The sequence below is a fragment of the Sodiomyces alcalophilus genome, assembly GCF_042370955.1.
Source record: "Sodiomyces alcalophilus JCM 7366 unplaced genomic scaffold ACRALscaffold_1, whole genome shotgun sequence".
In the NCBI taxonomy this organism is placed as follows: domain Eukaryota; kingdom Fungi; phylum Ascomycota; class Sordariomycetes; order Glomerellales; family Plectosphaerellaceae; genus Sodiomyces; species Sodiomyces alcalophilus.
In genome coordinates this window covers 1,080,128-1,103,353 of record NW_027263532.1, presented here as the reverse complement: position 1 = coordinate 1,103,353, position 23,226 = coordinate 1,080,128, and the positions used below count along the sequence as shown (strand labels likewise).

Genomic DNA, 23,226 nt, shown 5'->3' with positions numbered 1-23,226 from the left:
ATGCCAGGCTGCAGCATGCAAATGCAGAGCCCACAAAGTGACCCGTATACCATGGATACTTCAGGCAGCGAATAACCATCTCTCGTTTGGGACATCAATATTGCGATGGGGGTTTATGGTGTTAATATTACAACTATCCACTCCCACTCTTCACCCTCATCAAACGACGAGCAGTACCATGCCAGGCTCAACTAGCCACTACAAAAAAAAAAAAAAAAAACATATCACCCATACCAATCACCCACTCGGTTCCCTGAAACTATTACGCGGTCCCATTCTAAAGTCTGCGATAGATGTGACACAATCTGAATCCTTCCGTCCCATGTAAAAGACAAAAGCGACGACCGTCTGCAATCTCCTGCCTTGTCCTGGCTGCCCAATAGCGTATTACCAGGAAGTGAACGGAGCCCAGGAGACGAGTCTTAAGCGTGTCAGGCTATTTTTAGCTCTCGTCCTGACTCCCGTCCTCAACCGCAAGTCGCGAGTTGGCAGACAACGTCTAACTTCACATAATCTCATCTTCCATCGGCGCATCACCGTTTGTAGCGGCAGGAGCAGCTGCGGCGCCATTGGTGTTCTCAGTCGCAGCAGCATTGTTAGCCGACTCAAAGTAGTCGGCCATCTCGGAATCCAGTTCCTCGGCCGTCTTCTTTGCGGGTCTGCTGGTGCGCGGGCGGCGAGTCTTGCGGCCTCGGGCACCGGCATTCGCGCCCGCACCCTTGGCACCATTGGCGTTATGTTTATCCGAAGCAGCAGACTTTGGCTGCGCCTTCGGTTGCCTACCAAGTTGTGTTAGAGAAAGTCATGGTGTTTAGCCGTGAAAAAGGCCTTCGACTTACGTAGTGCGCTCAGCGAGGCTCTTGGGTTGTGGGATGACGCTGGCAGCCTGGGCAGCGGCGACCACAATCTCAATCTGGGGAAATTAGCAACGCGCGTAAAATGTATTCTGGTAGACACGACTTACCTTGATTGGACGTCCATCGACTAGCAGGCCATTGAGCTTCTGAAAGGCCTTGCTAGCGCCATCCGACTTGTGGAAGGTCACATTGGCGATGCCACGGCTGACCGAGTTGGGGCCATAAGAGAGCTCAACTTTCTTGATGGAACCCACCGCCTGGGCAAAGTATTCCTGAGGCAAACCCCATGTCAGTATCTGGAAAGGGTGGGAGTAACGTTCGCCGATGGTCGACGCCGAGTTTCGCGGTAACCAAGACTATCCGAGAGCAGGGACCCAGCGACGAGCAGAGCAGTGAGCGGCAGGCCGGCTGAATCCACGCATGGAACCAATGCCGATCAAATAGTAACAAGAGTCCACCGACCCCTCCAATGACGCCGTTCAGAGCCAGCAATAGCCGCTTATCACTGGTACCGACCAGCAAGATTCGACGTCATGGCCAACGCAAACATGTGCCAGGAAGCGCACATTGGCACAAGGCAGACGGCTAGGAAAGCGGAGCCCATCCGGCATGTATCTATACCGTACCGGCCGCCACATCCATCCAAACTCGCCGTTGCTCACTGCTATGCTCGCTAGAAGCCATCATGCGAAGTTGCAATTCGATCGGGACAGAACCCAGATGCCACGCTCGTAGCAAGCTCATGTCGGTTCAATCGCCTGCATCCCATATTTCCAGTCTGTGCTACCAGGCTCCAGAGGTGCTGACCAGGCTACCTCGAGTCTCTGATCATGTGCGCGACAGGGATGCGCTCAACTTCCGACTATCGCGCCATCTTCCAGGTCGCGAAACATCAGGGAAGGAGACTTGCGGCGCCTCGAAGCTTCAACGACAACGGTTGAATCGACATCCTTTGCGATGTCTCTCGCTCTGGCGCCGACAGAGGGGATACGAGCGAAGAAAATAGGCCGAACAGAGACCCAACGTCGAAAGAGCCTCAGCGGCGACATACCTTGATTTGCTGCTCGTTTACATCCTTAGGCTGCGGTGTGTTAGCTTCGGCACAAAGTTGCGAGAAGCTTGGAAGTTCTCATGACTCACCAGGTTGTTCACGATGATCTTGCTTTCACCAGTGTGGGGTGTAGCCTTAGCTGGAGCAGGCTTATTGACAGCGGTACGCGCGGCCCTCGATGTCTTCTGAACGCCGCCGACGGGCGCAGTTGTTGCAGGACGGCCAGCGGGCTGACGTTGCGATCTGCGGCGAGATCCGGCAGACCGGCGACGAGTCGAAAGGATCTCGTCGAGAGACTGGTCGAGCTTGCCAGACATGGCGTTGTGTTGGTCGGAAAAGAACGGAAAACTGGCGTCGCCTTGATAGAAATAAGAAAAAACTGCTGATAAGAACTAGCAGTTGGTGTTGATGGCCTCAAATGACGAGAAGCCAAGGGTTTTTGTGGTGGTCTGTCTTGAAGAAAAGCACGGGCGGGCAAGAGTTGTCGTGCAGAATGGGTCTTTGTTTCGTCCCTGATGGGTCTGGCGATGGAATAGACTGGTCGTTTTTTGTCTGAAAAGAGCGGGCAAGTCGTAGAAAATGTAAAACGAAGAAGCGTAAGAGAAAAATACAGAGAAGGGAAAGTTTTGGTTGAATGGGGTTGACTGGAGCTTGCTGGGACGTGAGGATTTGGGTGATGAAAGTTTGGCAGGAGGGAGAGTTGGGAGGAAGGAGAGGGATGCGAAATGGGGAAGAGGGTGACCAGCCTTTTTCTGCCTGGTCGCGCCAAACAGCCAGCCTGGAAGTGAACTTGGTACGTACTGTATCTACCCAAACAAATGCCTGTTCAGCGGCACGCTAGCGTTGTATTTTAGCCACAAAGCAGCCACAATAATATTTTTTGTTTGCCAAGCCAAACTTGTTATGGTGGCTGTGCTTGCGTGTTTTAACACGCCCGGCCAACAAGAAACCCCAGATCCAACTTTCTATCAACGATCTAGCATCTTCTTACGATGTACACGTGTACTGTTGGAAGCATTACCTATACAAGAGGCATTGAAAATAAACGGGATCGCAGACGACATGAACAAAGTGCTGTATTAATAAATGGTCTTGTCAACGCATGTTACGGTCTCGTGCAGGTGCTCTCGCCGAAGCTATCTCGGGGAAAGGTACAGACCAGCGCGTCCAGACGGTCTACAAGATTAAGGCACCAATGTTCCTTATCCTCCAACTACCAGCTCCTGGTTGCGCAGGGTTGGTTCTTCAATTGCGCTTGTTACTGTATGGGTAGCTATACTGCGGATGGCGGCCGCACCATACAGCAGCTTTAGGGTATATTGCGAAATTGGCTCGTAGTGCCTGCCCTCCGAACTCATGGTAAACGACGGCTAGCCGGACGCTGTGGCTTCAGCTGATTTCAATTGTGACTTCTCAGACGCCTTGCCGCTGTCATCAGCATTGACTTCGAGGTAGTGATAGACCACGATCAAGGCCATGGCCGTGGATCCCAGAAAGATGGCTAGTTGATACAGCTCCGAATCGGAAATCATGATGGACAATGTAATCGGTCGCACGATCGACGACTTGGCTTGGGCTCAGGAGGCGGTAAAGTCGGACTGGAGCAGGCGGTAAATAATGGCGATAGTGTCCTTCGAGCCTCCAGAGGGTAAAGTCAGTTCTGAAGTGGAAGAGATCAGAAGGGGTTCTATTGCACACCTTTATGAGCGAGGCGAAGTGCCTACTCGGTAGTCGTGGTTGAATTAGGTGAACGTTACCAATGGGAGCTTGATCGCCCGAGAAAGATGCTCTGCCATATGCGATTCTACTTCTCTCCTACATACGGAGACGTGTAGGCAATTGCAGGCCAGCGCAAAAGCACACAGTGCGTATGGAATCCAGTACTGAGTACTTTTGGAAAAGCACCTCAGATCACCCCGCCTTTCACGTGACTCTTGAACATGACTTCATGTCAGATCTCTGGGTATAATGGACACAAATTCCCACTTCCCCATTAAAGTCCTTTTACTCCGCCCACGTTCAACTGCCACCACCACCACCATCACCATCACCACAAATCTCCAGTTCCATCCGTCGCCCACGTATATATTCGCATATAATTTGCATCGGAGGATTATTCATCAACATTTACCAAAATGCCACCCAAGAAAAATGATAAAGGAGGCAAGAAGGCCGTCACCACTCAGAAGGTGGTCGCGGACAAGACCTTCGGCATGAAGAACAAAAAAGGCGGTGCCGCTCAGAAGCAGATAAAGCAGATTGCCGCTCAAGCAAAGTCAGGTGGCACCCCGGAACAAAAGCGGAAGGAGGCCGAAAGGGCCGAGAGGCTGAGAGAGAAGAAGGCGGCAGAGGAGGCTCAGAGAGAAGCCGAGGCGCTTCTTAACAAGCCAGCTCAAATCCAAAAGGTCCCATTCGGTGTCGACCCTAAAACAGTTGTCTGTATCTTCTTCAAGAAAGGCAATTGCGAGAAAGGCAAGAAGTGCAAATTCTCCCATAACCTCGAAGACGAACGAAAGACAGAGAAAAGGAGTCTATATCAAGACACCCGCCAGGAAGAGGAAGAACAGAAGAAAGCCGAGACCTCGGCTGACTGGGACGAGGAGAAACTCCGCTCTGTTGTGCTTTCGAAGAAGGGCAACCAGAGGACGACCACCGAAAAGGTCTGCAAGTATTTCACTGAGGCCATTGAAGACGGTAAATATGGATGGTTCTGGGTATGCCCCAACGGAGGGGATAAGTGCATGTACAAGCATGCTTTGCCACCCGGGTACGTTCCTTGTAGACTCCCTCCACCCCTAACGCATAGTGCTGATGTCTTCTCGTAGCTTCGTTCTGAAAACCAAGGAGCAACGGGCAGCCGAGAAGGCTCTCCACGACAAATCTCCACTCAAAACACTGACGCTCGAGGAATTCCTGGAATCCGAACGCCACAAGCTCGTCGCGCCTCTCACCCCGGTGACGCCGGAGACTTTTGCAAAGTGGAAGAAGGAGCGCCTAAGCAAGAAGGCTGCCGAAGAACAGGCGAATCAGGCCAAGGAGGCCACTGGTCGCGCCATGTTCGAGAGTGGAACCTGGAAGATGGATGAAGACTCGGACGACGACGAAGATGACGGCACATTGAACCTGGACAAGCTACGCGCGGAAACTGAGGCACTGCGTGACAGGAGGGAAGAGGAGAGATTGGCTACCCTCTACGGGACTGGTACCAGCGGCACTGCAGGCACACCCAACGGCGAACCATCGGGATCTTGAGGTTGCACTGAATGCGATTTTGTGCCTAGAAATCTACGGCGCCGGACCACACCGCGTGCACAAGGCCGATTCCGAGCACCCGTCCTGGCGGGTTTCTTTCGGCGGCCCAGAGCGACATGAATCAGAAGGCGGTCTCTGGTCGACGGACGGCGTCTACTTTACACCAACGAATGGAGTATGACTATTTTCCTCAGAAGCGATTTCTAGATGGCCACATTCACCTTCCAACGGAGGAGAAGCTATCAAGTTACAGGAACCGATCAACGCCCCCAGGCAGCAAATCGTGCGTTTATTCGTTGACAGCCCGTTCTGTCATCATTCCGTGTAGGCTCTTCGTCACTACGGCCAACTGACTTTAGAATTTCTCTACAAATGGCCGTGTATCTATCTCGTGCGTGAATCCGGAGCGATGTTGGGTGTGCAGATGCCAATAATCCTCGGCGATCTGTGTGCCCAGTGTGTTAATTCTGCTTGGGACAAGTTGTGAATGGTCGGGTTAGCTAGCTTACCTGCTCGGGCTTGATCTTGCCGTCTTCGACGCCGTTGTTCATAATAAGGTTCTTACCCCAGGGGGTGTCAATGCCTCCATCGATGATGGCATGCGCGACATGGACGCCTTGGGGGTGGAACTCGCGTGCCAGTGACTGGGCGAGGGCGCGCAGTGCGAACTTGCCAGCGGCAAAGCCCCCAAAGTACGCTGAACCCTTGACGGATGCTGTAGCCCCGGTGATGATGAGCGTCGGGGGGTGGGGTGAGTCGGGAACCGAATCGAGCAGCAGTGGCAGTGTCTTCTGTGCAAAGGCGAAAAGGCCGCGTCTAGTAATCAAGTTTAAGTCTGTGGACTCTCTTACAGGTCACATCACGTTGGGCACATACGGCGCGGCGTTCAGGCTAGCGTCTAGTTCTTCCAGCTTCAAATCCAGAAATGGCTTCCTTGTGAAGCCGCCGTTGACGTTGTAAATGGCGGCAGCCAGCTTGCTGCCGGGCAACCTCTGGCTGATAGTCTGGAAGGCCAGGTCCAATGTGGCCGAGTCCGTGGCGTCGGCCGTGATGCCGATGGCCTGTCCACCAGATCCGTTGATCTCAGAGACTATTTCGTTATAGCTCTCGGGCCTGCGTGCGAGGAGGACGACGGGGTATGCTTTGGCGAAACGAAGCGCGGATGCTCGGCCTTGACGTTCGTGTCAGAAAGGGACAACGACTTGGGACAAGGTATTTGGGTAGAGAATACATGCCTGTTCCAGAACCAGCACCGGCTATGATGGCGTAAAAGGTCTTGGAGGCCATGTCGTAGACTCGGTGGATCTGCGTGTAGTTATAAGACGAACTTCTGGAAAGACTGAAGCAACAGGTTGAGATCATTTATATGGTTGTGGACATGAATGGCGCGAGAATATTACAATACGAAATGGTTGCGGACTGCTGAAAACCACACGATAGAGATCAGACGGGCTGCCTACCTTATACTGCCCATTTTATACTTCACTTACCTACCTTTCTTCGCTACAATAGGTAATTACATTGCATGGGAAACGAGGTGCACAAGCTTACTGGTCCGACATGAGAAACTAGCCTCGGTGTATACGAGGAATCAACAAGTGGTACGGCATCAAGGATCGATGACGACTTTAAAAGCTGATTAATAATGTTGGTTTGTTGTATTTAGCATACGAAGTGGGAAGCCTGGTTTGGCAAGTTGAGGACTGTCTGAAGACCACCGGGATAACTGGGTTAACTGTTTGTAATTACCTTACGACGTACATAGGTAGTGAGGTAAGGTGGTCTGTAACAGCGTTTACAAGTGCATTATAGTGAAATTAAGAGACGAAGAAATGGCGATGTTCGGAAAATGTACGGTTATCTGTCAGCGTGCTCGTTATCGTATCTTATCACGGACTCGCACTGGACCCACCTAAACCCCACTAGGACGTTTTGCTACAGCGTTGTGGGACGGCTTTATTACTTTGTAGCTCAACTACTTCGTAGGTATGTGGAACTACTGAGTAAGCAAGCAGGAATGGTTACGTAAGGTTGGCCGGGCATCTTCGCACCCAACTTCAGACGCGTTAATCGCGATAGGCTGGCCGACTTCCCACACATCAAAACGACACAACCAAACAGGTCCCTCTGAACATGCCTCCCAGTCTAGGCAAACAAAGCAAGTTCAGGAAGTCCGGAGCAGGACAAGGACGACAGCTAGCCCTCGACTCATTTTTCGGCATTCGTGCTGCGACCGGCGCAGCAGGAGCTTCAGCGGCGAAACCGACCGCGAAATCAAGCCCTCTCAAACGACGATCATCCTTTCAGCCGAATGCGCCGCAAACACCGCCGGGCTCTCGCATTGCCGTTGTGCTTGGCTCCCGCCCATCAACAGGCCCCGCCAGCGAGCATCGTCTGGTGGAAGAGGATGAGGACGACACGAAATTGACCCCCGGGTTCCAGGTCATTTCAGACCTCTCGCCGCAGTTTCGTCGCCTAGTGGCCCAGTCTACACAGCCCATCAGCATTGCCAAGCCAATACCACCGACGACGACGACGACAACGACGACTTCTACAACAGATGTGCCACAGCCGCCAGCAAAGCGACCGCGCGGTCGCCCCAAGGGCTACAGGCCAAGCCTAGCACGCAAGGGCCTACAGAGCGGCGCCGCTCCCTCGACACTAACCTCCACCACGGCCATATCCGACGGCCCAGACGCTCGACGACGGCGCACCGATGGAAGTACGGTATCCTACTTCCAGCCCAAGCGGCGGGGGAGACCGCCCAAGCCGCCGCCGATGAAGCCAAGGGAAGTCTACGAGTCACTAAAGCCCAATTTCATCCGCTTCATCTGCGAATGGGAAGGGTGTCGAGCGGAGCTACATAACCTCGCAACACTACGACGGCACCTCGAAGTTGTGCATGCGCGGGAGGATCCGGCTGCGGGATGCCGGTACGCCAGGTGCGCCACTGCCCACAACGTGGGGGAAGAACATCAGCCGGTATCACCAATGACAACAAGAATTAAGCCAATGACGAAGGAGGAATTGCGGAGACATCTCGACGAGGTACACGTTCTGCCTGTGCTATGGCAGGCCGGAGACGGACCGAACGTGACAATGAAGCCGTACGCGCCGGACGACGGAAGCGGGCCGCTGCCGAGATATCTGTTTGATAAGGAAGGGAGGCAGATCACGCCGTCGGTCCGGGATCAGAAAGTGGAGGATGTTCTCACGAGGCAGCAGAACCGGCGGAAACTAAAGGCGCTGTTACTGGTACGGGACCAGAACTTGCCGAGTGAAGACGAGGACGGGGATAACATGGACGAGGTCATGGCGGACGGGACATGACATTGTCCCCCGACACCTCGTATGTATTCTACGGCGCGAATGAAGCGAGCATTGACATGGAATATAATACCGAGGGATAAGACAGAAGAAAAAGAGTGAATTTTTGTCCCTTAATTCGAAGTCATTAATTCGACATCCGTTAATTCTACCGCGTCTCTGGGCTTTGCACTACTATGAGGCCTGTTTGGCCTATGAAAAATGTAGCCCACCCGTCGTCAAATATGGCATGTGTCGGGTTCTCGCCAGGACGAATAAGAGGCCATAATAAGGAAGCTACTGGAGGGTCTCGCCACCTAAGACGACGCCAACACATTGAAGTCGGTATTGGGGGGAATGCTGGTAAGTGACTATAAGACAAGCTCTTTTGGAATGCCCAGCTTTGTAGTCGAAGTCAAGAGAGCTGTTCTGAACAGCCAACGACGTCCTCCAACTGTAACACTGGTCTAGGGTCGAGGAATTACGTTGTACTCGTTGCATACCTAGCGTACCTTGTCTGCGCATGGATTGGTGGCTCCATGGGTTGCAGTTCACGAACTTTCTAGCATACGTAGGGTTCTATTTTCCAAGGGGAAACGCGCGTGCGGAATAGAGGGCCACTAGGGACAAAAGACGATGCGATCGAGACCGGGTTGACCGATGCGAAGGATCAAGGGTACGGGACCTTAGCATTGGTGGTCGGGTAGAACGTGGGGAGCCTAGACGACAACTATGGAGTAATTAATACCGAGTATGTGGGCACACGGGCCTGGATACCTACGTAGGTACTGCGATGGCGGTTACGATGGTGGCATCGAACAAAGAGGTCAAGAGAAGACAGGGGAGTAGATAGATATTCATTAGTTGCACTTATCGTTTTTCTTGCCAGCTACGAGGTCATGTACTGGGATAGTTGGTTATTCAATGTAATGAGGTAGGCTGATTGAATCATCATGACCATACTGTACATACTCTCTTCGTACTTGTCGCCATCGCCCACGATCATACGACCGGTGTGGGCCGCAGGAAGAGCGAGAGCTGTCTTTTGACGTTTGTGCGGAGTACTGAGTAAATCGCTCCAAGTAGGTACTTCGTATAGTGCTCCGCACTGTACTTCATGGCCGCCAGGACCAATGGGATACTCTAGGAATTGCGGTCGGTATGCTGGCGTATTCCGGGACCCACCAAGGAAGAAAGAAAGAAGCAACGCGTGCAAGATCTGGCGCCTCTAGTCCATAGTGACTCCGCAAAAGTTTCGATTATATCCTTATCTGAATACCTGTAGTAAGTGGTGGCGGATTGCTAAGAGTTTTGTCGGTACCTTTTTCCTAGTTCCTGTGCCTCTGCCAAGCGAAAGCCCCTGGTCTAGGTACATGCCTAGAGTCCTTGATTGGTAATCGAAAGATATGGATGGCCGTATCTACTACCTCTTCCAACCACCACGTTATATCAGGCTGTGGGGTGCCCAGTACCTTTCACCCGTCATAGAGCTACAACGTAGCCTGTAACTTTGTAGGTATTGCGATCTCCTACTGCTGTCGCCGCCTGGTTGTTACTTGCGCTAAACCAAGAATCTCCCGTTAAGGTCCGTCCTGCTTTGGCCTACGGCGACTGTCCATCCATCGTATCCCGGTTAATTACCATCCAGCATCTCACCCCTCTCTCCCTGACCATCGCGTCCTTCCACCACCTCCCACCTTATGCCGCACCATCCGCAGCATTGGGTCGGATCCGCTCATCTTCGCATTCATAACTACATACCTACCAATCGCCGCATTAACTACCACGGCCGTCTGCTGGAATTCGCCCTGTCACTCGTTCCCTCAGCCTGACCACCTGTTCGACCAAACCACCTGACCTCAGCTTTACGATCTCTTGCCCAAGCCATGGCATCCTCGGTCGCATGACCGCCCCTATCTCGAGATGCCGTCCACGAAACCCCATACCGGGAGCGCACCCTCGCCCTTCAATCAAAAGTTGAAAAGTTTTTTCCGAATCCAAGGCGCTGCCCGAGATGCCGCCAGGGATAAAGCCTCTCCCCATGACGGCGTCAGCAGCGGTCATGCCAGTCCCAGCACCCAGAGCGGCAATACCAATACCGGCGGCAGCAAACCTGACTTCAAGTCTATCCGCAATACCAGTTTCTTCAAGACGACCGTCGGCCGCCTAAGGTCCACCACCACCGTCAGCGAGGGCAACCCCCTCGACGAGACACTCAGCCCGACCGCCCACGCCAACCCCTACTTCGCCCATCAGGGCCAGCCTGGCCTTCGGCATCACAACGACGGCTCCGTGCCGCCCAGCCCGCCCGACACCCCCAGTCTCATTGTCAAGCCCGGCTCGGCCAGCAATTGTGCCGATCCGAATCAGCAGCCCACAAATGCCACCCGCGAGGAGTTAGCCAGGAAGCTTAGGAGAGTCGCCAGCGCTCCCAACGCCCAAGGCCTTTTCTCCAAGGGTAAAAGCCCCTCCGAACGCCCTTCCACTGCCGAGCTCGGCAAAGATCCCCTCGTCGTCGACAAGACTTCCGGCACCCTCGAGCTCGTGGATGCCATTGGCGTTGCCCGCTCCACGACTGACGGCACGGCGACCGCCTCTCCCACCGCCTCGGCCTCGCAGACTCGTCACGACCGGGATATACTCACCACACTACCTCCACCCGCCCCCAATTCCCTCGCTTTCCGGAGGACTTACAGCTCCAATTCGATCAAAGTCCGCGACGTCGAGGTTGGGCCCGAAAGCTTTGACAAAATAAAGCTCATCGGTAAAGGCGATGTCGGCAAGGTCTATCTCGTCCGGGAGAAGAAGAGCGCCCGCCTCTATGCCATGAAGGGTGCGTGTTCAATTGATGCATTTTGTCATGTTTTTTTTTTCTTGCCTCTACTGTCCACCTCTGTCCATACCATTGTGGCACGTAACAACACTTTGCTAACCTTACATTGCTTCGACAGTCCTTAGCAAGAAAGAGATGATTAAACGAAACAAGATTAAGAGGGCCCTTGCTGAACAGGAAATCCTCGCGACGAGCAACCACCCTTTCATCGTGACCCTGTATCATTCCTTCCAGTCGGAGGACTACCTCTATCTCTGCATGGAATACTGTAGCGGTGGCGAGTTCTTCCGCGCCCTCCAGACCCGGCCAGGGAAATGCATACCCGAAGACGATGCCCGGTTTTACGCCGCCGAGGTGACTGCAGCGCTGGAGTACCTACATCTCATGGGCTTCATATACCGAGACCTGAAACCAGAGAGTGAGTCGCGGATCGACTATGACCGAGCATATAACGCAACGCCTTCTAACATGACCCGTCAGATATCCTCCTCCACCAGTCCGGCCACATCATGCTCTCGGACTTTGATCTCTCAAAGCAGTCAGATCCGGGCGGCAAGCCAACCATGATTGTCGGCAAGAACGGAACCAGCCAGTCCTCGTTCCACATCGATACACGGTCATGCATTGCCGACTTCCGCACCAACTCGTTCGTCGGTACGGAAGAGTACATCGCGCCCGAGGTTATCAAGGGTAGCGGGCATACGAGTGCCGTGGATTGGTGGACGCTTGGCATCCTGATATACGAAATGTTGTACGGTACCACCCCATTCAAGGGTAAGAACCGTAATGGGACGTTTGCAAATATACTGAGGGAGGATATCCCGTTCCCGGACGTAACCGGCAGCCCTCAGGTCTCCAAGTAAGTTTTGCCCACTTCCAGAGGTCCCGTCACGCTTCATAACCACGAATTGATGCTGATCGTTTTCCCGTCTAGTCTATGCAAGTCGTTGATTAGGAAGCTTCTCATCAAGGACGAGCACCGAAGACTCGGGGCGAAAGCCGGCGCCTCGGATATCAAGGCCCATCCTTTCTTCCGAACCACGCAATGGGCCCTAATCCGGCACATGAAGCCGCCAATCGTTCCCAGCCAGGGCCGCGGTATTGACACGGTTAACTTCCGTAACGTCAAAGAGAGCGAGAGTGTGGACTTTACCGGAGCCCGTCTGATGAATCTCAAGGGTGTCCCCTTTGACAACGGACTGACCACCCCCGGCGGCGAAGTAGCAGACCCCTTTGAGGAATTCAACAGTGTTACCCTCCATCACGATGGGGACGACATTCATGGTCATGCTCACAACTACCACCAGTCGTAGTATCATCCAAAAAGAAATTCCTCAAACGCAATCCCTGGAGAGGAGCTTTACAACACGCACACCTCCCTGCATGGTTTGGGTCGTCCACGAAGAAAATAGACATCGTCATCCTACCAAAGCACCCGCCGTCTAGGGGTCCGATGTCCCTGGCCATCTTCGGTTGTTCGGAAAGAGAAAAAACGGAGAGGGTCTCTACAGTAACATAACAAACAGATGCATTGCCGCCATGCGACCGACGTTCATTTAGATTTGGGGTGGAAAACGGGGCCTAGATCCCTTGGTGCCACGCATTTGTCATGCTAGCATTGGCCGTTTGGTCTTTGGTCTTTGGGTCTTTATGCTTTATCGTAGGAGTTCGCTGCGCCTGGCGTTTCTTGTGAGGAGACTACGCAAGAAAGAGGAAAGGTGGTAGGGGTTGGGTCCCTCGCGTGGTCCTCAGCCTTTGCCATTGTACACCGAGAAAGCATTTTGCGGATTTAGACACATGTTTTCTTGTTCCTTGGTCTTTCTGGTCTCTCCATCGCATCGCATGATGTGATTCCGAAACCACCGGTCGCTTGCAAGGTGTTTCCTCCTTTTTGGAAGTCCGCGCCTGCGAGGGCATTTTTCCGTTGTTAATTGGCTTACGCTCGTTTGTGGTGGCGTAGGCGAAGGAATCATAGGTTATTGAATAGCATAGAGAAGAGGAATTCCTTAGGTTTATACCACAGCGTATTCACGGCGGCTGCGCAGGGGAATTGTGACGTGAGCAGTGACTGATGGAGGGCGGTACGGTACCTGAGATGCGCCGATACACCAGCCGCGGGGTAAAAAGGTACCACTGTAATTAATCCCCGGAACGCGTCGACTTGGGGTCGACTGTACGGCAACCGTGATTTCACCCCTCCTCTTCACTGTTCCCATCATTGCCCGACGACTCGAGGTACAACAAACCATCAAAATCCCGCCAATTCTTTCAAACCCAACCGCCCGCCATGGATAACAGCCACGAGCCGAACATGCTTTCGCAGCCAGACCTGACACCTTTGGAGCAGGAGGTCCTCGAGGAATACGAGAAGCTCGCCGAGAATATGAAAAGAGTACTATCCCATATGTCGACATGCTTTTGTTCTACCCTTTTATCACGTTTCCCTTCCTGGTATCATCTTATACTGGACCATCTTCCTCGCTAACCTGGGCCTGGCTCTCTCTTCTAGCTGGCTTCCGTCCTTGATACCCTCGCTACCCAACCAAGCACCGAAATCCTCGATGGCCTCCGCGAATTGGAGCGCAAGACAAGTCTCGTATTCACACTGCTCAAGGCAAGCGTGTACAGCATCGTCCTGCAGCAGGAGATTGACTACGGCGGCCAACCCGGGGGTGGTACCGGTGTCGACGAGGATAGTTGAAACGACGACGGAGACACCACGATAGATGCAAAAAACGAAACTTGTGGCACACACATATACATTTGACGGATGGGATGCAACACAAACGCACACGTCTACGGAGCATGAGCATGATACTTGCGGGAGGGACAGAATGTCTCTTCCGGAATTCCTGTCCAAGGTATCTTCCGCCGACGCCATTGCGCGGTGGAACCATAAGTGGACATTCCGCACAATCAGCGAGGAGAGCCCCTCTACAGCAGCGGCGAGAACCAGGGGACATCTCGCAGTATGGCGAGCTTCTCCGGCCTCAAAGGAATTGGCCTCGAAGGGGGAAAGAAAAGGATAGACAAGTCGGTCATCGATATGCATCACAAGAGGAAGGACAGTTCAAAGAACCTTGCGAGACCAGCTAAAGGAATATCTATGGCTGTGGCATAGTCCACAAGAAATTGTACAGTGGTGGTGGTGGTGGTTATGGTAATACAAGACAACAGCCCGACCGGAAACTAAAACATACAGCCAGCTAGTATACAGCACCGCCATAGTACACCTTGCGCACATCCACCAACTTCTTGCCCCTACCGATGGCAATCTGTTCCGGGTCGGGCTGGTTCATCAGAGCCTCATAACACGCCTTGACCGTGTTGAGAGGGTTCCTCGACCGAGGGATGTTCGCCGACAGATCGTGGATGCCTGCGAGACGCGCCATTTCAAAGATGCGATGCGACACGCGGAGTCCGAACCCTAGGAAGTGTCCATGTTAGCTTTAGAACCGCTCCAATTTTCTTCGTCTTCTTTTGTTTACGGCAACGTTAGGGGGAGAGAGACAAACCGGGAGGGCGGGAACGGAGTTCCACCACTGTCCCCGATACCTTGGCCTTCACGTCGCCGTAGATGGTCCGGTTCTCGTAACGCCGAACGGGTCGCATGTTCCGAATAGCCAGCAACTCGGCCGTGGTCCGCGCAATGTCGGCATCGGTCGACTTGGCCAGACCGATTCCCAACCGTCCGTTGGCGTTGCCCGCCGCCACAATGACACTGATGCTGCGGATCTTGCCCAGACGCGTCTGGTTGTGGACGAATCGGCGGGCAAGAACCTTGCGCGGCGTGGCGATGATGTCCTGGACGCTCATCCCCGTCAACCGCTTCACCTCCTGGTAGATACCCGCATCATCCAGTCCCTCGTCCGCCGGATCGACTGGCGGCTTGTACAGGCCCTTGACGCCTTCCACCTTGCCCAGGTCGGGTGCCAACGCCGACGCGCTCAGGTCGCCGCCGGTTTCCTTCCAGTGCTCCAGCTTGGTGCTTTCCAGAGGGTTGACCTCTGAGCTGAGCTGCTCCTGGAGCTCCTTGTAGAACTCCTCGTCGATTTGCGTCCACCATTTCTCCCCTTCCGGGGTCGGCGTCGACTTGGATTTCGCCAGGGCCTCCGCCTCCTTGTACCCTTCGTCGTTTTCACCCTCGATGATGTATTTGCGCCGTAGCTCGGGGTTGTTCTCGAGATCCTTGAGTTCCTCTTCGGTAAAGTCGATCTCCGACGGATTTGTCTCCTTGACCCGGCGCAGCGCCCGAGCCACCGCCTTCCCAATGGTGTCCTTCATCTTCACCTCCGTCTTGTTGGCGAGCTTCTCAATGTAGTCATCCACCCATTCCTTCTGTGAGAGGAACTTGACTTCCTCCGGGAGCGAGGTCGTCTTGGGCTTGGCATCGATGATGGGTTGGATGGTCGAGAAATCTTCCAGGTAAGGCAATCGGTAAGGGTCGTCCCGTAACCGGCCCTGGATGGCAAGATCCTTCGAGTCGACAGCCTCCTCGCCTGCCATAATGGCCTCGTACTGCTCAGGGGTGTACTTTTCTCTCAATGCTGCCTTCTCCTCCTCCGTGTATTCGGGAAACGTCTTGGCGGCAAAAGACTCCAGCTTCTTGGGATTGGTCAATCCCATCTGTTCGGCCTTGACATTCTTGAACCTCGATTTCCTCTTTAACCTGCTGGCCGAGGTCTGGAAAGAACGGCTGGGTCCCCCCGCCGGGGCGCTGGCCGCCGACTGCCGCAGGCATCTCGAGAGGACGCTCCGGGTCGGGCGTACCGCGTTCATGGCTGCAAGTTAAAGACCCCAAGGCTTTGCGCCTATCTAGATCTGACGAAAATTAAAGGGCCGTCGCTCGATGGAATTTGGCGAGAAACCCGGGACTGTTATGTCAAGGTTCCAATTCCCGTCGCGCGAGCTCTCCAGCAATTTTTTGGAACGTGAATTGGCCCCACAAGCCGGGATTATGCAGTCTTTTGGTTGGTGGATTTCAGCCTGTATCACATGATCATATAGGATGAGCTAAGCATTTCTATCCCCTTTTAATCCCCAGCTTCTCAGCACTCGGGTACAGGGTATTTTCGCGGTTTTGGACCCCGATCTCTCGAGCTACTACAATAAAGCCATATTGCCTTGTATTACTCGCAAGATTTTCTTAGACGACATGGCCCGCTACTACACTTGAGATGTTTATGGTGACTTTCCGTGTCCTCGCAAATCAGTCGACTGTCGATCCGTCGCCATGGTGAAACGAACCGTAGCTCCCCTTGTTTTCCCTGTTCCCGCTTGACCGTTCACGTGTTTCCCGTCTGAGCTTGTTGCGACCTTGACCGTTTCATCTTCCTGGCCGAGTGGCTGTTTTCTTTTCCATCCCGCGCCAGCTCGTTAATAACTTCACTCGTTCATTTCTATTCTTCTTCGATTGCTGTGCGATATATCCCCCCAAACAACCTTTCTCACCAGTGCGGGACAGGCAGGCAGGCTCTATCTGTCTCGTTTCATTTGCCGTTCTATCTACACTATTCTTCTCTTCCCCCCCCTTAGTATTCGCCAGGCGCAACAAGTTCCCATCCACCCGATCTGCTCGCAGGACTGGCTCGTCATCCAGGTCCAACTCCCCATCGCCTCTGTCCCACGCCATACAAGGCACGGCCGAAAGACGCTTCCTCCGACTTGTCACTGAGCGCTGTTTTCCGCCTTCCTACGCAACCAGCTCGCACGTACACGGGCACACCACCCATCATTCGCTGTACTGGGCCCCTATCCCGACTACCTCAGGCACCATGGGCCAATTCGACTTTATGAAGTCCATCGGTGCGACCGATGAAGCAGTTGCCGTCCTCAATGACCAACCATACCTGTTCACTATCCTCGTCGTCGTCCTCGTCGGCCTTGTATTACAATGCGTGCTTATCTGGTACATCCACTACGCAACCATGAAGCCGGAACAGAAGAAGAAGAAGGAAAAGAAGGGTGATAAGAAAGGGGGCGCCAAGAAGTAAAGGGAGGTATAGACGGCGGGCCGAGATGGACGATGGGATATGCACTTTGCTGGTCAAGAGCATCATTCCAAGCATCCATATGTCATGTTGCATATTTCAAGCGACTATTTGTTTCCCACGGCACAGGGCTCAGCATCACGCAGTGGGAGGGCGGGTGGCCAACAGATTCTCACATCTTGGGACGAGTTTTGGCCATCTAGTTGAGCGGCATCTTCCATTTCTCTCCGAACCCTCTTGCGCTCCTAGATCCTAACTTTCGAAAGGTGTCTTTGCCAAGTCCAACCCAAAAGAACCAAGGACGGAGATTTTAATATCGAAGGCCAGGCGCCAATGAACTGCTGCGAGCGATACAAGTCGCTATATTTCGAGATACATTCACCACTAGGCAAAGCGTTTTGAGCGTCTACTTAATGCGGATAACTGTGGAACATCATCGCACACTTGGTCGTACGTAGCGTGCCACCGTTGAACTTGGACGAATACACTCTCTCCCTAGTCACTGGGAAAGTCGCTCCAGGGGCTTGACCATCGCATACCGTGCATATATATATCGGTGTCGCCAAGGTCCCCTCTATCTTCAGTATCGCCGTTTGAGCAATCGCGCCAACAGGCAGACCATGGCACACTGTCGCTGCTGCTCTCAATCGCGACATCTTGTTCTCTGCAACTAGATTTCTCCTCAATGAATGCCTCGGTGACGTCACTAAAGTCGCGGCTCCAACTGTTATCCTCTTGTAGCATGGGGTGGTGTGAGTCCTGTGATGTCAGGGGCGTTCCCGTCTTGTCGTCTTGGTCAGTCCAGTCGTCCCAGGAATCCCACTCAATGCCCTCACTTGAGGACCACGACAATTCAAAAGGCCATTCATCGTGTGCTTCGGGGGTGTAGCAGTCATGCTGGGTTTCACATTGCAGCCCAGCCATCTCAGCTTCTGAGGAAGCATTCGGGGGCCACTCGTCCAACGATACTGGGGAAGTTGCTGTTGGAGCCGCCAGGTCATCGCATTGGTGCCCTGCGCCCTCCCTGGAGATACGACCCCTGGGGTGCGGCTTAGAACGAGTCAATCTGGCGAATGCTGGCGTTGAGACATTCAATAGGACCAGCTTCCAAAGCTTCCTTTGCATCTCTTCCCCCTCGGCCTCAGCGTGGACTGGCCCTGGGGGAAGCTGTCGTTCCGGGCTAATCGATTCGGAGACAGTTCTGTTCATCAGCCTGGGTGACTGTGAATCAATGAAGCTCGCCAGATTGGACGTGATTCTTGGCAATAGCTTTGCTCGGGATGAGATGACCTGAGAATTGTCAGCCCGATCGACCGCACATCCCGTGTGACTGGGTGCTATCGCACGGTTAGATAGCCCGCGTTGAACACAGACGGGGCTAGGACACTGAGTGGTGGGGGCAGCTTCTGCCTGGCCAGCTTGATACCAGTACCCGCTCGTCGCATGCCGGTTAAAAGATACGACATACCAGCCTCTAGGAGCCTTAAGCCCCTTGAGGATGTGTAGAAATCATCGGCAAACGCGCGTTTCACATCACAAGAGAAACCGCTCTGAGCGGGACAAGGAGGTGACGAGCCGTTTTCTGACCCGTTTTGTAGGGCCCATCCCTCCAGCCTTGGCGAGGCTTCCTTTGGGTAGTTATAAAAATAGGCAGAGCATATAAGTCTCTGGAAAGTAGCCGTAGGCGCTCCGAAAGGTGGGAGAAGACTGGACGCAAGATCCGGATGGCCGAGGATGAACGCCATTGTCTCGCTGCGAAGCTGGTCGCTCGGGTACCGCGTCAGTTGGAGTCCCAGCAGAGCCCAGAGCTATATGCCGAATGTCATTACGAGTGCAGAGTTATGTTATGCGCCAGGACAAACCAACATGAAGGCTCTCCAGAAAAGTTGCTACGCGCTCTACAAGCGCAGCCAGGGCGATATCTGGGACGTCGCTCGAGTCGTCTAGAAGCACCGTGAGGTAGAACCGACAAGTGCCCTTACGTGCTATCCAGAGTTCACCAGACTGCACGAGACGCTTCATCTCGTCCAGGTCATTGATAGATTCGAAAATATCAGGAAGGTCAATTGAGATGATGGGACTGAGGATCATCGATATGTTGGACTCGGTGGTGTCGGAGAGAGTAAATGACTCCAGGGAGAAAGGACGAGGTGCCATGAGGTGCCATGAGGATGTTCAAGATTTCTGTTGAGGCGAGAATCGAGATGCTTGTGTTTACCTCCCACGCTGCTGACGAAGATGGAGAGAGGTGGACGCAGGACAGGAGAGAATGAACGACCGGGTCGCGAGGAGAGAGCATGAACATGGCTACTACAATGGGAAGGTGAACTGGGTACTCCTTCCCTTTCTTCGGTGGGTGTAATTACTGAGTATATCTACGAAAATGTACAAGTACGTTGCCGTGTGGTTTATGGTGGGCTAAACGCCCGTTGGTATTATTATCGGCTCTGGTTGAATGGTTAGAATCGAACTGCTAATAAATGCGAGGCCGAGGGGAAGATGAAAGAGAGAAAGTAGAGCATAATAAGAAACGAAAGAAGAGAGTGAAAAGGAGGAATAACGAGAGCTTGCTTTAACGAGCGCTTCTTTCGAGACCAACCCGTAAGTCTGCAACATCCGTTTCAGCCCAAGCTTGCGTTCCACAGGATGCCCTGCCATAACACTTGGCTGAAAGAACAAATTTACACGAGGACAATGTAAAGCAAGTGGGAGACGTTGAAGTAATTGATGACTGCTGTAGGCGGGCGGAACAGCGTGGGCTTCCCGGCCGCTGGGTTAATTTCGTAAAACCACATTATCAAATCCCGCGACTATGTTCCAAGCTCATTAGGTTCGTCCGCGCAATGCCATAAAAGAAAATAAACCCTTCTCTCCTCCGTGTCGCGGGAGAAGATTGAATTATGAAGGGAAAACCGAAAGAAAATCAGGCCTGTGATATCCACTCCCACTGCTAGTAACATCCCTTTTGCCAACCCAGACCGACCCCCAAGCTCCGAGAGACGGACCGATATATCAGGACATTTAGCCCATAGCCAACCGCCAAAGTAAAGCCAAAGGCATAGAGCGTTCGGTCCCGGGCGGGAACAGGACAAGCGGAGAGACCGAGACCCAACTCGGCTCTTTCGGCATTGCGTTGGTACTGAGTAAGGGCACAACGACACCAGGTAATCACTCGGCCAGTCCCTTTACATGAGCAGGACAGCGGCGCCAGCCATGGCAAGGATGCCAGCAGCGGGAACTGCGTTGAGATGGGCGGACTGCGAGGGGCAGTTAGTAAGGCTCATGGACGGACTCAGGCGTGAAGTACTTACCGAATCACCATCTCCATCGCCGTTATCATCTCCATCACCATTTCCGTCACCATTTCCATCTCCATCACCATTTCCATCACCGTTTCCACTGTCATTTCCACTACCACTTCCACTGCCACTTCCGCCATTGCCACTGCCACTTCCGCCGCTTCCGCCACCATTTCCATTTCCGTCCTCCGAAGGAGTACCAGTGGCAGCACTGCCGGTCTCAGTGCCAGTGCTGGTGTCAGTCCTGGTGCTATCGGGAGCCTCACTCACGACGCTGGCAAGGGTAGAACCAGACAGGGTGACGGAGACATCGGTAGTACCAACGGCTGTGACAATGGTAGAGCCATCCGAAACAATGGTGCTGAGAATGGGCACACCAGTCACTGTGACAACGGGGGAGGCAGTGAGATCACCAGCACCACCATCACCGCTGGTGGTCACGGAGGTGATGGTAGAGACCACCGTCGAGGCATCCTCATCCTCGCCAGCATCGCCAGTGGCAGAGGCTTGTGCGATCGTAGAGGTGAAGGTGGAACCGCCCGAGACAATGGTCGTAAGATGGGAGCCCTGCGATGTAAACCAGACATAAGCAACACGCCTATCACGACTCTCGCTGAAAGATGACAAATCTTACCTCACCACCAGCGCCGCCAGATCCAGTGGTTGCTCCAGCATTGGCATCGTCCTAGAATAGGGTTAGAGAAGCGTCACTCGTCGGCGGAGAGAGGTAGACATACTGTAGAATCATCACCGGGGTTGACACCAGCGCCGCTGCCTGCAAGGGAAAAAGAGAATCCGGATCAGTAAATTGCAAAAGTGATGTGAGATAGTTGCTAACTCACTCGCACAGAGGCTGTAGCCGAAGCTCAGAACCCTATCGGCTTCACCATCACCGAAGCACGACTCGAAGGAACAGTCGCGAATACCGTAGATGAAGTCCTGTTGAGGGCAGAGACAGCGAAGGTCACCCGCGTCGCAGCCAAACTGATCGGCGATGTGGGAGCTCTGCATATCGCTGATACAGAATTGCTAGGAACGTCAGTCAAGCTAGCCAAAGGGGATGGCGCCGGATACTTACACCGCAGGCGGGGAGGTCTGCCAAATCAGGAGTTCCCTGGGCGGCCGAGAGACCAACAAGGCCGGAAAGGCCGAGAGCCAGAACCTTCTTCATGGTGGTTGAAGACGTAGATCGCGTGCTACAGCGAGACTGGGTCGGGCACTGCAGGAGGCGGATCAGTTAGCAATCGTCTAATCACAACGCGCAACAGCGAGGCAGCATGGGAACTGGTCATGTAGATATCAGGAACGCGAGGAAGGCATGCGAGTGCTTGTATGACGGGGACGTTGTACCTGAGCCGTTGCTAGTTTTGTAACGAACGACTCGGAGTAGGACGATATTGTCGAGTTCACAACGTTGGGCGGACAAGAGAGAGGAGAACTCGACGCTGGGGATATGTGCCGGGAAGAATATTTAACAGGCTGGAAAGGTGGGAGGGTTGCGAAAATTCTGTGAATGGAAAGAAAAAGAAACGGGGAGACGTAGAAGGGGTGGAAATGAGGGTGTAACTTGTGACGTGGGAAACGGCAGGTACGTGCAACGGCAACAGGCCGGGGCAGCCACGAGACGAGGAGCTACCTTCCCAATAAACAACACCTAGTACCTGCGGACAGGGTAGATTTTGAAGAACAGAGACGAAACCGTACAAGAAGTGTGTGGGAAGGACGACTCGGTTATAGCAAGGGCCATGTGTGTTTGAAGATAGTCCGAGAGCGGATTCTAGAGTTGGAATCGAGTAATGGTGTCAGTCTCTGAACTTACCTGTGACGGAAATGGCAACCGGACAGAGAAACCGAATTCTCTTTGTTGTTGACAGCTCTCCCCGTAAGTAGGTGTCTAGTTGAGAGGAGGGGCGGGCGCTTCCAAGCAGATTGTTAGCCAAGCTAGTCTAACGTTGCACCTAAGAGTTGAGGCTGCAAATAAACGCGAGTTGAGGAGAAAAGGAGGGAGGGAGAAGTTGGGGTTTGGAGGAATGGACGAACGGGAGAGAGTGGGACGTTGGCAGCTTAAGGAGAGTTGACATGTGCGAGGTGGCAGCGGGGAGGAGCATAGCTGGAAAAGGAAACGGCGATTGTACTCTTGGCTTCCCGGAAAAGCAGGGGCCTACGCTGTTGTCTACACGTGTACTTGCCAGTGAATTCATTCATACATCACCCCGACGCTTTGATAGGTGAAAGACAAGCGGCTGGGCAGCCAGGCAGGTGCGAAGTACGTTGTAGGCAAGGTAGGTAACCGCGAATGGCAGTGCCGACAGGGGGATACCCACCTTAGGAAACAACAAATGGATTAGTTGACTGGTTACGGCGTTGCGCTAACTGTATCCATGTACATACACTACCTCAACCTGGTTCTGTAGACCTGATCTCACCTTGCTCAGCTGCTATTGATTGCACTAAGACAACGTACAGTATACCTACCACGAGAAAAATAGCCGGCACAAAGGTAACCTGCCTCGAGGTTCGGTTCTTACCAGATAGTTCCTGGTGCCAGGAAAGCTGGCTACTGCCTTCATACAACTATTACGTCAGGGTCCGAGCTCACTTTGCTTGCAAACGCTTCCAGGACGGGAGCGGCTTCGTC

The 23,226-nt window shown here is 53.4% G+C and overlaps 11 protein-coding genes across 11 annotated transcripts; 5 read left to right on the top strand and 6 right to left on the bottom strand.

The window, feature by feature from the left end:
* Nucleotides 1-65: 65 nt before the first annotated feature.
* Nucleotides 66-2,611, bottom strand: ACRALDRAFT_1060337 (uncharacterized protein). The gene is made up of 5 exons (XM_071016213.1): nucleotides 1,998-2,611; nucleotides 1,909-1,938; nucleotides 965-1,129; nucleotides 840-913; nucleotides 66-779 (listed from the first exon to the last, which is right to left on the bottom strand). The coding sequence occupies exons 1-5, from the start codon at nucleotides 2,223-2,225 to the stop codon at nucleotides 506-508; spliced, it is 771 nt and encodes a 256-aa protein (XP_070878674.1). The 5' UTR covers nucleotides 2,226-2,611; the 3' UTR covers nucleotides 66-505.
* Nucleotides 2,612-2,908: 297 nt separating this feature from the next.
* Nucleotides 2,909-3,753, bottom strand: ACRALDRAFT_1060342 (uncharacterized protein). Its single transcript, XM_071016214.1, has 2 exons — nucleotides 3,607-3,753; nucleotides 2,909-3,539 (listed from the first exon to the last, which is right to left on the bottom strand). The coding sequence occupies exon 2, from the start codon at nucleotides 3,438-3,440 to the stop codon at nucleotides 3,279-3,281; it is 162 nt and encodes a 53-aa protein (XP_070878673.1). The 5' UTR covers nucleotides 3,441-3,539; nucleotides 3,607-3,753; the 3' UTR covers nucleotides 2,909-3,278.
* A 290-nt stretch (nucleotides 3,754-4,043) lies between these two features.
* Nucleotides 4,044-5,160, top strand: ACRALDRAFT_1026140 (uncharacterized protein; the record flags this gene model as incomplete). Its single annotated transcript, XM_071014780.1, has 2 exons — nucleotides 4,044-4,675; nucleotides 4,734-5,160. The coding sequence occupies 2 exons, from the start codon at nucleotides 4,044-4,046 to the stop codon at nucleotides 5,158-5,160; spliced, it is 1,059 nt and encodes a 352-aa protein (XP_070878672.1).
* Nucleotides 5,161-5,515: 355 nt separating this feature from the next.
* ACRALDRAFT_2023797 (uncharacterized protein) lies at nucleotides 5,516-6,447 on the bottom strand (the record flags this gene model as incomplete). The annotated part of the gene is made up of 4 exons (XM_071020163.1): nucleotides 5,516-5,605; nucleotides 5,670-5,976; nucleotides 6,037-6,331; nucleotides 6,363-6,447. 4 exons carry the CDS (start codon nucleotides 6,445-6,447, stop codon nucleotides 5,516-5,518), a joined length of 777 nt encoding a protein of 258 aa, XP_070878671.1.
* An 818-nt stretch (nucleotides 6,448-7,265) lies between these two features.
* ACRALDRAFT_1060345 (uncharacterized protein) lies at nucleotides 7,266-8,629 on the top strand. Its single transcript, XM_071016215.1, has one exon. The coding sequence runs from the start codon at nucleotides 7,294-7,296 to the stop codon at nucleotides 8,488-8,490; it is 1,197 nt and encodes a 398-aa protein (XP_070878670.1). The 5' UTR covers nucleotides 7,266-7,293; the 3' UTR covers nucleotides 8,491-8,629.
* A 6-nt stretch (nucleotides 8,630-8,635) lies between these two features.
* On the bottom strand, nucleotides 8,636-10,140 carry ACRALDRAFT_206253 (uncharacterized protein; the record flags this gene model as incomplete). The annotated part of the gene is made up of 11 exons (XM_071021999.1): nucleotides 8,636-8,763; nucleotides 8,802-9,001; nucleotides 9,088-9,151; nucleotides 9,232-9,335; nucleotides 9,372-9,405; nucleotides 9,439-9,530; nucleotides 9,576-9,694; nucleotides 9,746-9,851; nucleotides 9,910-9,938; nucleotides 9,976-10,068; nucleotides 10,123-10,140. The coding sequence occupies 11 exons, from the start codon at nucleotides 10,138-10,140 to the stop codon at nucleotides 8,636-8,638; spliced, it is 987 nt and encodes a 328-aa protein (XP_070878669.1).
* Nucleotides 9,976-13,337, top strand: ACRALDRAFT_1060347 (uncharacterized protein). The gene is made up of 4 exons (XM_071016216.1): nucleotides 9,976-11,299; nucleotides 11,418-11,717; nucleotides 11,780-12,158; nucleotides 12,234-13,337. Exons 1-4 carry the CDS (start codon nucleotides 10,390-10,392, stop codon nucleotides 12,610-12,612), a joined length of 1,968 nt encoding a protein of 655 aa, XP_070878668.1. The 5' UTR covers nucleotides 9,976-10,389; the 3' UTR covers nucleotides 12,613-13,337.
* A 273-nt stretch (nucleotides 13,338-13,610) lies between these two features.
* Nucleotides 13,611-14,000, top strand: ACRALDRAFT_2096127 (uncharacterized protein; the record flags this gene model as incomplete). Its single annotated transcript, XM_071022768.1, has 2 exons — nucleotides 13,611-13,691; nucleotides 13,809-14,000. 2 exons carry the CDS (start codon nucleotides 13,611-13,613, stop codon nucleotides 13,998-14,000), a joined length of 273 nt encoding a protein of 90 aa, XP_070878667.1.
* Nucleotides 14,001-14,505: 505 nt separating this feature from the next.
* Nucleotides 14,506-16,078, bottom strand: ACRALDRAFT_2023794 (mitochondrial 37S ribosomal protein uS5m; the record flags this gene model as incomplete). Its single annotated transcript, XM_071020162.1, has 2 exons — nucleotides 14,506-14,726; nucleotides 14,815-16,078. 2 exons carry the CDS (start codon nucleotides 16,076-16,078, stop codon nucleotides 14,506-14,508), a joined length of 1,485 nt encoding a protein of 494 aa, XP_070878666.1.
* Nucleotides 16,079-16,581: 503 nt separating this feature from the next.
* ACRALDRAFT_1060349 (uncharacterized protein) lies at nucleotides 16,582-17,851 on the top strand. Its single transcript, XM_071016217.1, has one exon. It carries the CDS (start codon nucleotides 17,074-17,076, stop codon nucleotides 17,290-17,292), a length of 219 nt encoding a protein of 72 aa, XP_070878665.1. The 5' UTR covers nucleotides 16,582-17,073; the 3' UTR covers nucleotides 17,293-17,851.
* Nucleotides 17,852-19,688: 1,837 nt separating this feature from the next.
* ACRALDRAFT_1079323 (uncharacterized protein) lies at nucleotides 19,689-21,810 on the bottom strand. Its single transcript, XM_071018891.1, has 6 exons — nucleotides 21,667-21,810; nucleotides 21,431-21,617; nucleotides 21,326-21,363; nucleotides 21,223-21,273; nucleotides 20,601-21,155; nucleotides 19,689-20,546 (listed from the first exon to the last, which is right to left on the bottom strand). The coding sequence occupies exons 1-6, from the start codon at nucleotides 21,757-21,759 to the stop codon at nucleotides 20,475-20,477; spliced, it is 996 nt and encodes a 331-aa protein (XP_070878664.1). The 5' UTR covers nucleotides 21,760-21,810; the 3' UTR covers nucleotides 19,689-20,474.
* Nucleotides 21,811-23,226: the final 1,416 nt, after the last annotated feature.

Coding starts and splice junctions, on each gene's coding strand:
- ACRALDRAFT_1060347 (XM_071016216.1), top strand. CDS start 10,390: ATGCCGTCCACGAAACCCCATACCGGGAGCGCACCCTCGCCCTTCAAT. Junction 11,718..11,779: donor CCGAGACCTGAAACCAGAGA/GTGAGTCGCGGA, acceptor ATGACCCGTCAG/ATATCCTCCTCCACCAGTCC. Junction 12,159..12,233: donor GGCAGCCCTCAGGTCTCCAA/GTAAGTTTTGCC, acceptor TTTCCCGTCTAG/TCTATGCAAGTCGTTGATTA.
- ACRALDRAFT_1060345 (XM_071016215.1), top strand. CDS start 7,294: ATGCCTCCCAGTCTAGGCAAACAAAGCAAGTTCAGGAAGTCCGGAGCA.
- ACRALDRAFT_1079323 (XM_071018891.1), bottom strand. CDS start 21,759: ATGAAGAAGGTTCTGGCTCTCGGCCTTTCCGGCCTTGTTGGTCTCTCG. Junction 21,364..21,430: donor CGGCTACAGCCTCTGTGCGA/GTGAGTTAGCAA, acceptor TTTCCCTTGCAG/GCAGCGGCGCTGGTGTCAAC. Junction 21,156..21,222: donor CTGGCGGCGCTGGTGGTGAG/GTAAGATTTGTC, acceptor TTTACATCGCAG/GGCTCCCATCTTACGACCAT.
- ACRALDRAFT_1060337 (XM_071016213.1), bottom strand. CDS start 2,225: ATGTCTGGCAAGCTCGACCAGTCTCTCGACGAGATCCTTTCGACTCGT. Junction 1,939..1,997: donor AGATCATCGTGAACAACCTG/GTGAGTCATGAG, acceptor AACACACCGCAG/CCTAAGGATGTAAACGAGCA. Junction 1,130..1,908: donor TAAACGAGCAGCAAATCAAG/GTATGTCGCCGC, acceptor GGTTTGCCTCAG/GAATACTTTGCCCAGGCGGT.
- ACRALDRAFT_1060349 (XM_071016217.1), top strand. CDS start 17,074: ATGGGCCAATTCGACTTTATGAAGTCCATCGGTGCGACCGATGAAGCA.
- ACRALDRAFT_1060342 (XM_071016214.1), bottom strand. CDS start 3,440: ATGATTTCCGATTCGGAGCTGTATCAACTAGCCATCTTTCTGGGATCC.